This window comes from Taurulus bubalis (assembly GCF_910589615.1).
Source record: "Taurulus bubalis genome assembly, chromosome: 15".
Classification (NCBI taxonomy): Eukaryota; Metazoa; Chordata; class Actinopteri; order Perciformes; family Cottidae; genus Taurulus; species Taurulus bubalis.
This window is the reverse complement of record NC_136603.1, coordinates 229,687-245,758: the sequence shown is the minus strand read 5'-3', so window position 1 is coordinate 245,758 and position 16,072 is coordinate 229,687. Positions and strand designations below refer to the sequence as shown.

The following is a 16,072-nucleotide window of genomic DNA, read 5'->3' as shown; positions in this document are numbered from 1 at the left end:
GATGTCTTTAGACTAACAGTACGTTACAGGATGTCTTTAGACTAACAGTACGTTACAGGATGTCTTTAGACCATGAGTACGTTACAGGATGTCTTTAGACTAACAGTACGTTACAGGATGTCTTTAGACCATGAGTACGTTACAGGATGTCTTTAGACTAACAGTACGTTACAGGATGTCTTTAGACTAACAGTACGTTACAGGTTGTCTTTAGACTAACAGTACATTACAGGTTGTCTTTAGACTAACAGTACGTTACAGGTTGTCTTTAGACTAACAGTACGTTCCAGGATGTCTTTAGACTAACAGTACGTTACAGGATGTGTCTTTAAACTCTAACAGTACGTTACAGGATGTCTTTAGACTAACAGTACGTTACAGGATGTCTTTAGACTAACAGTACGTTACAGGTTGTCTTTAGACTAACAGTACGTTACAGGTTGTCTTTAGACTAACAGTACGTTACAGGTTGTCTTTAGACTAACAGTACGTTACAGGTTGTCTTTAGACTAACAGTACGTTACAGGTTGTCTTTAGACTAACAGTACGTTACAGGATGTCTTTAGACTAACAGTACGTTACAGGATGTCTTTAGACTAACAGTACGTTACAGGTTGTCTTTAGACTAACAGTACGTTACAGGATGTCTTTATACTCTAACAGTACATTACAGGATGTCTTTAGACTAACAGTACATTACAGGTTGTCTTTAGACTAACAGTACGTTCCAGGATGTCTTTAGACTAACAGTACGTTACAGGATGTGTCTTTAAACTCTAACAGTACGTTACAGGATGTCTTTAGACTCTAACAGTACGTTACAGGATGTGTCTTTAAACTCTAACAGTACGTTACAGGATGTCTTTAGACTAACAGTACGTTACAGGATGTGTCTTTAGTCTAACAGTACGTTACAGGTTGTCTTTAGACTAACAGTACGTTCCAGGATGTCTTTAGACTAACAGTACGTTACAGGATGTGTCTTTAAACTCTAACAGTACGTTACAGGATGTCTTTAGACTCTAACAGTACGTTACAGGATGTGTCTTTAAACTCTAACAGTACGTTACAGGATGTCTTTAGACTCTAACAGTACGTTACAGGATGTCTTTAGACTATGAGTACGTTACAGGATGTCTTTAGACTAACAGTACGTTACAGGTTGTCTTTAGACTCTAACAGTACGTTACAGGATGTGTCTTTAGACTCTAACAGTACGTTACAGGATGTCTTTAGACTAACAGTATGTTACAGGATGTGTCTTTAGACTCTAACAGTACGTTACAGGATGTCTTTAGACTAACAGTATGTTACAGGTTGTCTTTAGACTAACAGTACGTTACAGGTTGTCTTTAGACTAACAGTACATTACAGGTTGTCTTTAGACTAACAGTACATTACAGGTTGTCTTTAGACTAACAGTACGTTACAGGTTGTCTTTAGACTAACAGTACGTTCCAGGATGTCTTTAGACTAACAGTACGTTACAGGATGTGTCTTTAAACTCTAACAGTACGTTACAGGATGTCTTTAGACTAACAGTACGTTACAGGTTGTCTTTAGACTAACAGTACGTTCCAGGATGTCTTTAGACTAACAGTACGTTACAGGATGTGTCTTTAAACTCTAACAGTACGTTACAGGATGTCTTTAGACTCTAACAGTACGTTACAGGATGTGTCTTTAAACTCTAACAGTACGTTACAGGATGTCTTTAGACTCTAACAGTACGTTACAGGATGTGTCTTTAAACTCTAACAGTACGTTACAGGTTGTCTTTAGACTAACAGTACGTTACAGGATGTCTTTAGACTAACAGTACGTTACAGGTTGTCTTTAGACTCTAACAGTACGTTACAGGATGTCTTTAGACTCACAGTACGTTACAGGATGTGTCTTTAGACTCTAACAGTACGTTACAGGATGTCTTTAGACTAACAGTATGTTACAGGATGTGTCTTCAGACTCTAACAGTACGTTACAGGATGTCTTTAGACTAACAGTATGTTACAGGTTGTCTTTAGACTAACAGTATGTTACAGGTTGTCTTTAGACTAACAGTATGTTACAGGTTGTCTTTAGACTAACAGTACGTTACAGGATGTCTTTAGACTAACAGTACGTTACAGGATGTCTTTAGACTCTAACAGTACGTTACAGGTTGTCTTTAGACTAACAGTACGTTACAGGATGTCTTTAGACTAACAGTACGTTACAGGATGTCTTTATACTCTAACAGTACATTACAGGATGTCTTTAGACTAACAGTACGTTACAGGTTGTCTTTAGACTAACAGTACGTTACAGGATGTCTTTAGACTCTAACAGTACGTTACAGGATGTCTTTAGACTATGAGTACGTTACAGATTGTCTTTAGACTAACAGTACGTTACAGGATGTCTTTATACTCTAACAGTACATTACAGGATGTCTTTAGACTATGAGTACGTTACAGGTTGTCTTTAGACTAACAGTACGTTACAGGATGTCTTTATACTCTAACAGTACATTACAGGATGTCTTTAGACTAACAGTACGTTACAGGTTGTCTTTAGACTAACAGTACGTTACAGGATGTCTTTAGACTAACAGTACGTTACAGGATGTCTTTATACTCTAACAGTACATTACAGGATGTCTTTAGACTAACAGTACGTTACAGGTTGTCTTTAGACTAACAGTACGTTACAGGATGTCTTTATACTCTAACAGTACATTACAGGATGTCTTTAGACTAACAGTACGTTACAGGTTGTCTTTAGACTAACAGTACGTTACAGGATGTCTTTATACTCTAACAGTACATTACAGGATGTCTTTAGACTAACAGTACGTTACAGGATGTGTCTTTAGACTAACAGTACGTTACAGGATGTCTTTAGACTCTAACAGTACGTTACAGGTTGTCTTTAGACTAACAGTACGTTACAGGATGTCTTTATACTCTAACAGTACGTTACAGGATGTCTTTAGACTCTAACAGTACGTTACAGGATGTCTTTAGACTAACAGTACGTTACAGGATGTCTTTAGACTCTAACAGTACGCTACAGGATGTCTTTAGACTCCAACAGTACGTTACAGGATGTCTTTAGACTAATAGTACGTTACAGGATGTCTTTAGACTAACAGTACGTTACAGGTTGTCTTTAGACTCTAACAGTACGTTACAGGATGTCTTTAGACTCTAACAGTACGTTACAGGATGTCTTTATACTCTAACAGTACATTACAGGATGTCTTTAGACTAACAGTACGTTACAGGATGTCTTTATACTCTAACAGTACATTACAGGATGTCTTTAGACTAACAGTACGTTACAGGTTGTCTTTAGACTAACAGTACGTTACAGGATGTCTTTATACTCTAACAGTACATTACAGGATGTCTTTAGACTAACAGTACGTTACAGGATGTGTCTTTAGACTAACAGTACGTTACAGGATGTCTTTAGACTCTAACAGTACGTTACAGGATGTCTTTAGACTAACAGTACGTTACAGGATGTCTTTAGACTCTAACAGTACGTTACAGGATGTCTTTAGACTAACAGTACGTTACAGGATGTCTTTATACTCTAACAGTACATTACAGGATGTCTTTAGACTAACAGTACGTTACAGGATGTGTCTTTAGACTAACAGTACGTTACAGGATGTCTTTAGACTCTAACAGTACGTTACAGGATGTCTTTAGACTCCAACAGTACGTTACAGGATGTCTTTAGACTAATAGTACGTTACAGGATGTCTTTAGACTAACAGTACGTTACAGGTTGTCTTTAGACTCTAACAGTACGTTACAGGATGTCTTTAGACTCTAACAGTACGTTACAGGATGTCTTTAGACTAACAGTACGTTACAGGTTGTCTTTAGTCTAACAGTACGTTACAGGATGTGTCTTTAGTCTAACAGTACGTTACAGGATGTCTTTAGACTAACAGTACGTTACAGGTTGTCTTTAGACTCTAACAGTACGTTACAGGATGTCTTTAGACTCTAACAGTACGTTACAGGATGTGTCTTTAGACTAACAGTACGTTACAGGATGTCTTTAGACTCTAACAGTACGTTACAGGATGTCTTTAGACTAACAGTACGTTACAGGATGTCTTTAGACTCCAACAGTACGTTACAGGATGTCTTTAGACTCCAACAGTACGTTACAGGATGTCTTTAGACTAATAGTACGTTACAGGATGTCTTTAGACTAACAGTACGTTACAGGTTGTCTTTAGACTCTAACAGTACGTTACAGGATGTCTTTAGACTAACAGTACGTTACAGGTTGTCTTTAGACTCTAACAGTACGTTACAGGATGTCTTTAGACTAACAGTACGTTACAGGTTGTCTTTAGTCTAACAGTACGTTACAGGATGTCTTTAGACTAACAGTACGTTACAGGATGTCTTCAGACTCTAACAGTACGTTACAGGATGTCTTTAGACTAACAGTACGTTACAGGATGTCTTTAGACTAACAGTACGTTACAGGATGTCTTTAGACTAACAGTACGTTACAGGTTGTCTTTAGTCTAACAGTACGTTACAGGATGTCTTTAGACTAACAGTACGTTACAGGATGTCTTTAGACTCTAACAGTACGTTACAGGATGTCTTTAGACTAACAGTACGTTACAGGATGTCTTTAGACTAACAGTACGTTACAGGTTGTCTTTAGACTAACAGTACGTTACAGGATGTGTCTTTAGACTCTAACAGTACGTTACAGGATGTCTTTAGACTAACAGTACGTTACAGGATGTGTCTTTAGACTCTAACAGTACGTTACAGGTTGTCTTTAGACTAACAGTACGTTACAGGTTGTGTTTAGACTAACAGTACGTTACAGGATGTGTCTTTAGACTCTAACAGTACGTTACAGGATGTCTTTAGACTAACAGTACGTTACAGGTTGTCTTTAGACTCTAACAGTACGTTACAGGATGTCTTTAGACTAACAGTACGTTACAGTTTGTCTTTAGACTAACAGTACGTTACAGGATGTCTTTAGACTAACAGTACGTTACAGTTTGTCTTTAGACTAACAGTATGTTACAGGATGTCTTTAGACTAACAGTACGTTACAGGATGTCTTTAGACTCACAGTACGTTACAGGATGTCTTTAGACTCTAACAGTACGTTACATGATGTGTCTTTAGACTATGAGTACGTTACAGGATGTCTTTAGACTAACAGTACGTTACAGGATGTCTTTAGACTAACAGTACGTTACAGGATGTCTTTAGACTCTAACAGTACGTTACAGGATGTCTTTAGACTATGAGTACGTTACAGGATGTCTTTAGACTCTAACAGTACGTTACATGATGTGTCTTTAGAATATGAGTACGTTACAGGATGTCTTTAGACTAACAGTACGTTACAGGATGTCTTTAGACTAACAGTACGTTACAGGATGTCTTTAGACTATGAGTACGTTACAGGATGTCTTTAGACTAACAGTACGTTACAGGATGTCTTTAGACTAACAGTACGTTACAGGTTGTCTTTAGACTAACAGTACGTTACAGGATGTCTTTAGACTAACAGTATGTTACAGGATGTCTTTAGACTAACAGTACGTTACAGGATGTCTTTAGACTCTAACAGTACGTTACAGGTTGTCTTTAGACTAACAGTACATTACAGGATGTCTTTAGACTCTAACAGTACGTTACAGGATGTCTTTAGACTATGAGTACGTTACAGGATGTCTTTAGACTCTAACAGTACGTTACAGGATGTCTTTAGACTATGAGTACGTTACAGGATGTCTTTAGACTAACAGTACGTTACAGGATGTCTTTAGACTAACAGTACGTTACAGGTTGTCTTTAGACTAACAGTACGTTACAGGATGTGTCTTTAGACTCTAACAGTACGTTACAGGATGTGTCTTTAGACTCTAACAGTACGTTACAGGATGTCTTTAGACTAACAGTACGTTACAGGATGTGTCTTTAGACTCTAACAGTACGTTACAGGATGTGTCTTTAGACTCTAACAGTACGTTACAGGATGTCTTTAGACTAACAGTACGTTACAGGATGTCTTTAGACTAACAGTACGTTACAGGTTGTCTTTAGACTAACAGTACGTTACAGGATGTGTCTTTAGACTCTAACAGTACGTTACAGGATGTGTCTTTAGACTCTAACAGTACGTTACAGGATGTCTTTAGACTAACAGTACGTTACAGGATGTGTCTTTAGACTCTAACAGTACGTTACAGGATGTCTTTAGACTATGAGTACGTTACAGGATGTCTTTAGACTAACAGTACGTTACAGGTTGTCTTTAGACTAACAGTACGTTACAGGATGTCTTTAGACTAACAGTACGTTACAGGATGTGCCTTTAGACTCTAACAGTACGTTACAGGATGTCTTTAGACTATGAGTACGTTACAGGATGTCTTTAGACTAACAGTACGTTACAGGATGTGTCTTTAGACTCTAACAGTACGTTACAGGATGTGTCTTTCGACTCTAACAGTACGTTACAGGATGTCTTTAGACTAACAGTATGTTACAGGATGTCTTTAGACTAACAGTATGTTACAGGATGTGTCTTTAGACTCTAACAGTACGTTACAGGATGTCTTTAGACTATGAGTACGTTACAGGATGTCTTTAGACTAACAGTACGTTACAGGATGTGTCTTTAGACTCTAACAGTACGTTACAGGATGTGTCTTTCGACTCTAACAGTACGTTACAGGATGTCTTTAGACTATGAGTACGTTACAGGATGTGTCTTTAGACTAACAGTACGTTACAGGATGTCTTTAGACTAACAGTACGTTACAGGATGTGTCTTTAGACTAACAGTACTTTACAGGATGTCTTTAGACTCTAACAGTACGTTACAGGATGTGTCTTTAGACTCTAACAGTACGTTACAGGTTGTCTTTAGACTCTAACAGTACATTACAGGATGTCTTTAGACTAACAGTACGTTACAGGTTGTCTTTAGACTAACAGTACGTTACAGGATGTGTCTTTAGACTAACAGTACTTTACAGGATGTCTTTAGACTCTAACAGTACGTTACAGGATGTGTCTTTAGACTCTAACAGTACGTTACAGGTTGTCTTTAGACTCTAACAGTACATTACAGGATGTCTTTAGACTAACAGTACGTTACAGGTTGTGTCTTTAGACTCTAACAGTACGTTACAGGTTGTCTTTAGACTCTAACAGTACATTACAGGATGTCTTTAGACTAACAGTACGTTACAGGATGTGTCTTTAGACTAACAGTACGTTACAGGATGTGTCTTTAGACTAACAGTACGTTACAGGATGTGTCTTTAAACTCTAACAGTACATTACAGGATGTCTTTAGACTAACAGTACGTTACAGGATGTGTCTTTAGACTAACAGTACGTTACAGGATGTCTTTAGACTAACAGTACGTTACAGGATGTGTCTTTAGACTAACAGTACGTTACAGGATGTCTTTAGACTAACAGTACGTTACAGGATGTGTCTTTAGACTAACAGTACGTTACAGGTTGTCTTTAGACTAACAGTACGTTACAGGTTGTGTCTTTAGACTCTAACAGTACGTTACAGGATGTGTCTTTAGACTCTAACAGTACGTTACAGGATGTGTCTTTAGACTCTAACAGTACATTACAGGTTGTCTTTAGACTCTAACAGTACGTTACTGGTTGTCTTTAGACTCTAACAGTATGTTACAGGATGTGTCTTTAGACTCTAACAGTACGTTACAGGTTGTCTTTAGACTCTAACAGTACGTTACAGGATGTGTCTTCAGACTCTAACAGTACGTTACAGGATGTGTCTTTAGACTCTAAAAGTACCTTACAGGATATCTTTAGACTAACGGTACGTTACAGGATGTCTTTAGACTCTAACAGTACGTTACAGGATGTTGTTGAGTGTCCGAGGAAGAAGATGAAAGTAAAAAGGTCTAACTATTATAACCGTATAATCATTTTCTTTTTCTATATAACCATTTGAATATATATATACTGTTTGGTTTTTATTTTCATTATAGTTTGTGATTTGACCACATAAAATTCATAGGACGCTATAAGTTGCTATGTTATATACTCTTTTTGAATGAGATGTGTAAAATGTTCTCTCCTTTGTTAAAGAGCATGCATTGGCAGTATTACCAAATAAGGTAGTGAAACCTCCTCTGTCCAACTCTGGTGACAGGATGACTTATGTATTCTGGTGTATAAAAGAGGGGGTAGGAATGCATGTTTTTTGGGGGTTCCTGACAATTCTGTGCAGGAGTAGAGAAGAGAGAAGAGGTGTTTATTCACCAGCTCTAAACGTAACCCTTCCTCTTAGTTACTTAATATGCATCTTTACTAGAAAAGGAGAAAAATCAGATTGGACCTGTCCCAGCCCTTAGGGGTTGGGACAGGTCTCCAGCTTTAGAGTCTGGAAGAAACTTCTGCTATCAGGAGGGGGGTGCCTGGCAAATCTGTGCAGGAGTAGAGAAGAGAGAAGAGGTGTTCACTCACCAGCTCTAAAAACTTAACCCTTTCTCTTAGTTACTTGTGACTTTTAAACTGTTTGATTGAATTAAATTTTTTGTATCTAAGATAAACTTTGAATAAAAACTCAGCCTTACCCTTTGGAAGGGACTGAAACCAAACCAAAGGTTCTGGTTCTTTAAAACAATTTAAACCCTCTTTCCCTGTCCATCCACCGTGAGATACAGAGGTGACGACTGAATCTACCAAAGAGACTAAAGGTAAGTATCTTTGGGTGAAGACTTTTGCAGTGTTTGTCATAATGATGAGATGGTGTCAAAATAGGTAGAGAGAAGGTATAGACGATGTACGTACTCGCTTGATAAGGGTTGAGAGAAGTTACAGCCTACCGCAGGGGACCTAGAGCGCAAGCTGTAAAACACCCTCGACAAAAAACACCCTCGACAAAACCTACCTACAACTTAATTCGAAAATAACACAAAAACCTAACGAAATAGCACGGGGCGAGATAAAAGACCGAAGGCGTTATGCCAATATCGGATGAGGATTATCATTTCCTCCGGGATCACTAGGATAATTAGCCGACGGAGTGCCACCGAGTTAGGTGCGAGGTCTTGCCTTAACTACTCTCCCCCTACCCTCCTCTTCCCCTGGCAAGACCACCGTTCACGCTACAATGTCTTTAGACTAACAGTACGTTACAGGATGTCTTTAGACTAACAGTACGTTACAGGATGTCTTTAAACTCTAACAGTACGTTACAGGATGTCTTTAGACTAACAGTACGTTACAGGATGTGTCTTTAAACTCTAACAGTACGTTACAGGATGTCTTTAGACTAACAGTACGTTACAGGATGTCTTTAGACTCTAACAGTACGTTACAGGATGTCTTTAAACTCTAACAGTACGTTACAGGATGTCTTTAGACTAACAGTACGTTACAGGATGTCTTTAGACTAACAGTACGTTACAGGATGTCTTTAAACTCTAACAGTACGTTACAGGATGTCTTTAGACTAACAGTACGTTACAGGATGTGTCTTTAAACTCTAACAGTACGTTACAGGATGTCTTTAAACTCTAACAGTACGTTACAGGATGTCTTTAGACTAACAGTACGTTACAGGATGTGTCTTTAAACTCTAACAGTACGTTACAGGATGTCTTTAGACTAACAGTACGTTACAGGATGTCTTTAGACTCTAACAGTACGTTACAGGATGTCTTTAGACTAACAGTACGTTACAGGATGTCTTTAGACTCTAACAGTACATTACAGGATGTCTTTAGACTAACAGTACGTTACAGGATGTCTTTAGACTAACAGTACGTTACAGGATGTCTTTAGACTCTAACAGTACGTTACAGGTTGTCTTTAGACTATGAGTACATTACAGGATGTCTTTAGACTAACAGTACGTTACAGGATGTCTTTAGACTAACAGTACGTTACAGGATGTCTTTAGACTCTAACAGTACGTTACAGGATGTCTTTAGACTAACAGTACGTTACAGGATGTCTTTAGACTAACAGTACATTACAGGATGTCTTTAGACTAACAGTACGTTACAGGATGTCTTTAGACTCTAACAGTACATTACAGGATGTCTTTAGACTAACAGTACGTTACAGGATGTCTTTAGACTCTAACAGTACGTTACAGGATGTCTTTAGACTCTAACAGTACGTTACAGGATGTCTTTAGACTAACAGTACGTTACAGGATGTCTTTAGACTCTAACAGTACGTTACAGGTTGTCTTTAGACTATGAGTACGTTACAGGATGTCTTTAGACTCTAACAGTACGTTACAGGATGTCTTTAGACTAACAGTACGTTACAGGATGTCTTTAGACTCTAACAGTACATTACAGGATGTCTTTAGACTAACAGTACGTTACAGGATGTCTTTAGACTAACAGTACGTTACAGGTTGTCTTTAGACTCTAACAGTACGTTACAGGATGTCTTTAGACTAACAGTACGTTACAGATTGTGTCTTTAGACTAACAGTACGTTACAGATTGTGTCTTTAGACTAACAGTACGTTACAGGATGTCTTTAGACTCTAACAGTACATTACAGGATGTCTTTAGACTAACAGTACGTTACAGGATGTCTTTAGACTAACAGTACGTTACAGGATGTCTTTAGACTAACAGTACGTTACAGGTTGTCTTTAGACTCTAACAGTACGTTACAGGATGTCTTTAGACTAACAGTACGTTACAGATTGTGTCTTTAGACTAACAGTACGTTACAGATTGTGTCTTTAGACTAACAGTACGTTACAGATTGTGTCTTTATACACGGTGCTGAAGGTTAAAGACATTTATGACCTTTAATCATTTGAAGAACAAACTGTTTCAACACTTTATTTTATCACAGATTGGTTCATGAAGTCTTTAAAGAATAAAATAGTTTAATTAAACTTTAAGGCTCCAGAGAGAAGTTTCCTCTCGGCTCTTCTTCTGGGTCCTCAGAGTCCGTGAGGCAGGACTGGGTGGAGCCCGGGTCGAGCAGTTCTGGCTCCGGCCCGAGGTCCGGCTCCGGGATCTGGGTCTCTAGGCTCAGTTGGGAGCTGATGGGGATCTCCGGCTCTCTCTGAGGGAGCAGGAAGTCCAGAGGCTGGAGGACCAGGGCGAGGTCCAAGCAGCCCAGACCACCGAACCGGTGCAGCTGAGTGGGAGGGACTCCTGCAGAGACAAAGACCCAGTTCAGACCTGTGTGTGTGTGTGTGTGTGTGTGTGTGTGTGTGTGTGTGTGTGTGTGTGTGTGTGTGTGTGTGTGTGTGTGTGTGTGTGTGTGTGTGTGTCACCCAGCAACAGGGCGAGCTGCTCTGGAGGGAACAGTAGCCTGAGGCAGCGCGTGAGGAAGGGCAGCAACTCTTCAGCGTAGGACGAGAGGAAGAGGACGAACAGCTGCTGCTCCCGGTCGCTGAAGGCCGCCTGCTCGGCCCGGTGGAACGCCAGGATGTGAAGGGTCACCTGGGGGAACAAGACCAACAGGTCACCGGGGGAACAAGGCCAACAGGTCACCGGGGGAACAAGGCCAACAGGTCACCGGGGGAACAAGGCCAACAGGTCACCTGGGGAACTAGACCAATCCCTGGGGGAACAAGGCCAACACCTGGGGGAACAAGGCCAACAGGTCACCGGGGGAACAAGACCAACAGGTCAACGGGGGAACAAGGCCAACACCTGGGGGAACAAGACCAACAGGTCACCTGGGGGAACAAGACCAATCCCTGGGGGAACAAGGCCAACACCTGGGGGAACAAGGCCAACACCTGGGGGAACAAGACCAACACCTGGGGGAACAAGACCAATCCCTGGGGGAACAAGACCAATCCCTGGGGGAACAAGGCCAACACCTGGGGGAACAAGACCAACAGGTCACCGGGGGAACTAGACCAATCCCTGGGGGAACAAGGCCAACACCTGGGGGAACAAGACCAACAGGTCACCTGGGGGAACAAGACCAATCCCTGGGGGAACAAGGCCAACACCTGGGGGAACAAGGCCAACAGGTCACCTGGGAAACTAGACCAATCCCTGGGGGAACAAGGCCAACACCTGGGGGAACAAGGCCAACAGGTCACCGGGGGAACAAGACCAACAGGTCAACGGGGGAACAAGGCCAACACCTGGGGGAACAAGACCAACAGGTCACCTGGGGGAACAAGACCAATCCCTGGGGGAACAAGGCCAACACCTGGGGGAACAAGGCCAACACCTGGGGGAACAAGGCCAAAAAGTCACCGGGGGAACAAGGCCAACACCTGGGGGAACAAGACCAACAGGTCACCTGGGGGAACAAGACCAATCCCTGGGGGAACAAGGCCAACACCTGGGGGAACAAGACCAACAGGTCACCGGGGGAACAAGGCCAACACCTGGGGGAACAAGACCAACAGGTCACCGGGGGAACAAGGCCAACAGGTCACCTGGGGGAACAAGACCAACACCTGGGGGAACAAGACCAACACCTGGGGGAACAAGACCAACAGGTCCCTGTCTCCCCCGCTGCAGACCCTGACAGGTCACCCCACGCCTCGCTGCAGACCCTGACAGGAAGCAGCTGGCTTACTGTGTGCAGGGCGTCCTGGAGGGCAGAGGCCACGTCCTGAGCCAGGCCCACGGGGCAGCACAGCCGCAGGTCGTTGAAGGCCGTCAGGACGTGGTTGAGGAAGCAGGCCAGCGGCTGGAAGTCCAGCAAGGCCATGGGGGGCTGCAGGGCCCCGGGCTGGACGCCGGGGGCCACGTGGGGGACGGTCCCCCCGAGCACGGACGGCAGGGCAATGAGTGTGTACACGTTCATGTCCTCCTGGAACTTGTCTACCGCGTCCCGCACAGCTCTGCGGAACGTCTCCGCCGCCACCCGCTGGAACATCGGTGCCAGCTGCCCGCGGAAGTCGGCCCCCACCCGGCTGAAGGACAGGCCGAAGTACATGCACTGGCCCAGCAGGGAGTCCAGGCGGCCGCCCACGCCCCGCTGCAGGTCCCGCTCCAACGTCTCCAAGAACTCCGCCACCTTCTGCACCACCCAGCCGTGGAAGATGGCGGCCTCGTTCACCGGCGCCTGCTGGTCGGGGGGGCCCGGCGGGTCCTCGTCAGAGAAGATGGCGCGGTACTGCGTGATGATGTCGAACAGGTGCACCCGGCAGGCCTCGATGGTTTTGGTGATGTGGAAGTAGGGGTCGTCCTCGGGGACGGCGGCGAGGATGGACTTAAGCCAGGAGCCTCGGGCCTGCAGGAACTTCACCCTAAGCTCCGCCTCCGTGAACACGTCCATCCTCCGCAGGTAGCCAATCACACGCAGGCAGGCGGGTAGCTGCGAATTACTGCGAAGCTGCTGCAGCAGCTGGTTGAGCATCAGCTGAGCGGACTGACGCACCTCACGCACGATGCCCTGCAGGAGGAGACGCCATTAATGTACATTAAAATACTGTAATACTCTGTATATTATAATACAATAATACTCTGTATAATATAACAATATACAATAATACTCTGTATATTGTAATACAATACAATAATACTCATGATTATAGGATAATATGCAGATAAATTGCCATAATAACTGCGCATGAGCTATGTTACCTAAGCTCACAATAAGCCTGACTTGTTGAGCCTCACAATAAGCCTGACCTGGCCTCACCTGAGCCTGGCCTCACCTGGATGACGGGCAGCGCCGCGTGCTTCCTCTCCAGCCTCTTGGCGTAGCCCGCCAGCTCCAGCGCCTCCTCGTAGTAGGCGTTGCGGACGCAGGTGTCCATGAGCTGAGGGATCTCCAGCACCTCCAGGATCTCCGTGTGCCGGCTCAGCGTGAGGCTGTTCATGCGGCGGCTGCACCCGATCTGCTCCGCCTCCTTCAGGAACCCCCTGCAGGAGAACATGGTCAGGGTTCTCTACAACACGAGAACGGTTCCTGTGGGAGAACATCTCTCTACAACACGAGTGGGTCTCTAGTGGTCCAGGTCTCTAGTGGTCCAGGGGTCTAGTGGTCCAGGTCTCTAGTGGTCCAGGTCTCTAGTGGTCCAGGTCTAGGGGTCTAGTGGTCCAGGTCTCTAGTGGTCTAGGGGTCTAGTGGTCCAGGTCTCTAGTGGTCTAGGTCTCTAGTGGTCTAGGTCTCTAGTGGTCTAGGGATCTAGTGGTCCAGGTCTCTAGTGGTCCAGGTCTCTAGTGGTCCAGGTCTAGGGGTCTAGTGGTCCAGGTCTCTAGTGGTCTAGGGGTCTAGTGGTCCAGGTCTCTAGTGGTCCAGGTCTCTAGTGGTCTAGGGGTCTAGTGGTCCAGGTCTCTAGTGGTCCAGGTCTCTAGTGGTCTAGGTCTCTAGTGGTCCAGGTCTCTAGGGGTCTAGTGGTCTAGGTCTAGGTCTCTAGTGGTCCAGGTCTCTAGTGGTCCAGGTCTATGGGTCTAGTGGTCCAGGTCTCTAGTGGCCCAGGTCTCTAGTGGCCCAGGTCTCTAGTGGTCCAGGTCTCTAGGTCTCTAGTGGTCTAGGTCTCTAGGGGTCTATGTCTCTAGTGGTCCAGGTCTCTAGTGGTCCAGGTCTCTAGGGGTCTAGTGGTCTAGGTCTCTAGTGGCCCAGGTCTCTAGTGGTCCAGGTCTCTAGTGGTCCAGGTCTCTAGTGGTCCAGGTCTCTAGGTCTCTAGTGGTCCAGGTCTCTAGGTCTCTAGTGGTCTAGGTCTCTAGGGGTCTAGTGGTCTAGGTCTAGGTCTCTAGTGGTCCAGGTCTCTAGTGGTCCAGGTCTCTAGTGGTCCAGGTCTCTAGTGGTCCAGGTCTCTAGTGGTCCAGGTCTCTAGTGGTCCAGGTCTCTAGGTCTCTAGTGGTCTAGGTCTCTAGGGGTCTAGTGGTCTAGGTCTAGGTCTCTAGTGGTCCAGGTCTCTAGTGGTCCAGGTCTCTAGTGGTCTAGGTCTAGGTCTCTAGTGGTCCAGGTCTCTAGTGGTCCAGGTCTCTAGTGGTCTAGGTCTCTAGTGGTCTAGTGGTCTAGGTCTCTAGTGGTCTAGGCCTCTAGTGGTCTAGGTCTAGGTCTCTAGTGGTCTAGGTCTCTAGTGGTCTAGGGGTCCAGGTCTCTAGTGGTCTAGGTCTCTAGTGGTCTAGGTCTCTAGTGGTCTAGTGGTCCAGGTCTCTAGTGGTCTAGATCTCTAGTGGTCTAGGTCCAGGTCTCTAGTGGTCTAGGGGTCTAGTGTTCCAGGTCTCTAGTGGTCCAGGTCTCTAGTGGTCCAGGTCTCTAGTGGTCTAGGGGTCTAGTGGTCCAGGTCTCTAGTGGTCCAGGTCTCTAGTGGTCTAGGGGTCTAGTGGTCCAGGTCTCTAGTGGTCCAGGTCTCTAGTGGTCCAGGTCTCTAGTGGTCCAGGTCTCGGTACCTGCATCGCTCCCTGAAGCTCGGCAGCTTGTCCAGCAGCAGGCTCACGCTGGCCTCCACGCGGCTGAAGTCCCGGTAGATGTGCTGCGTGCAGTCCGCGGTGCGGATGAAGGTCTGGTAGTTGGAGAAGGCCAGCTCCCGGGTCTGCTGCAGGACCTGGTCCCGCTCCTCCGCCAGCCGCTCCGGCTCCCGGACCAGCTTCTCCAGCCCGAAGGAGCTGAGCTCGGACAGGTAGCCCGCGAAGTCCGGGTTGTCCCTCCAGCTGTCCGGGAAGCTGTCCTTAAAGATGGAGGCCAGGATGCTCTCGTCCTCCACGTCCACCGCCGCCATGTTGGAGCGCCGTGACAACAACAGACACTTCCGGGTTAGTTTCCGGGTTCTTCTTCTTCGTCGGTGTTATTGGTGGTTGGTGAACCAGCAGCGATGCGCTTTACCGCCACCCACTGGAAGAGTTACAACACGCAGCGCATGCGCAGTTTCATAAAGTCAAACAGTACAACATGTACTTCTGAGATGTAGTACAGTACAACATGTACCTCTGAGATGTAGTACAGTAAACAGTACAACATGTACTTCTGAGATGCAGTACAGTAAACTGTACAACATGTACTTCTGAGATGCAGTACAATAAACAGTACAACATGTAAGGCAAGGCAAGTTTATTTGTGTAGCACATTTCAACAACAGGGCGATTCAAAGTGCTTCACATAAAACCATTAAAAGC

The 16,072-nt window shown here is 44.3% G+C and overlaps 1 protein-coding gene across 1 annotated transcript; it reads right to left on the bottom strand.

Moving 5' to 3' along the window:
* Positions 1 to 10,808: 10,808 nt before the first annotated feature.
* Positions 10,809 to 15,678, bottom strand: cog8 (component of oligomeric golgi complex 8; the record flags this gene model as incomplete). Its single annotated transcript, XM_079231158.1, has 5 exons — positions 10,809 to 11,182; positions 11,305 to 11,473; positions 12,576 to 13,397; positions 13,663 to 13,870; positions 15,350 to 15,678. The coding sequence occupies 5 exons, from the start codon at positions 15,676 to 15,678 to the stop codon at positions 10,920 to 10,922; spliced, it is 1,791 nt and encodes a 596-aa protein (XP_079087284.1). The 3' UTR covers positions 10,809 to 10,919.
* Between the last annotated feature and the right edge of the window lie 394 nt (positions 15,679 to 16,072).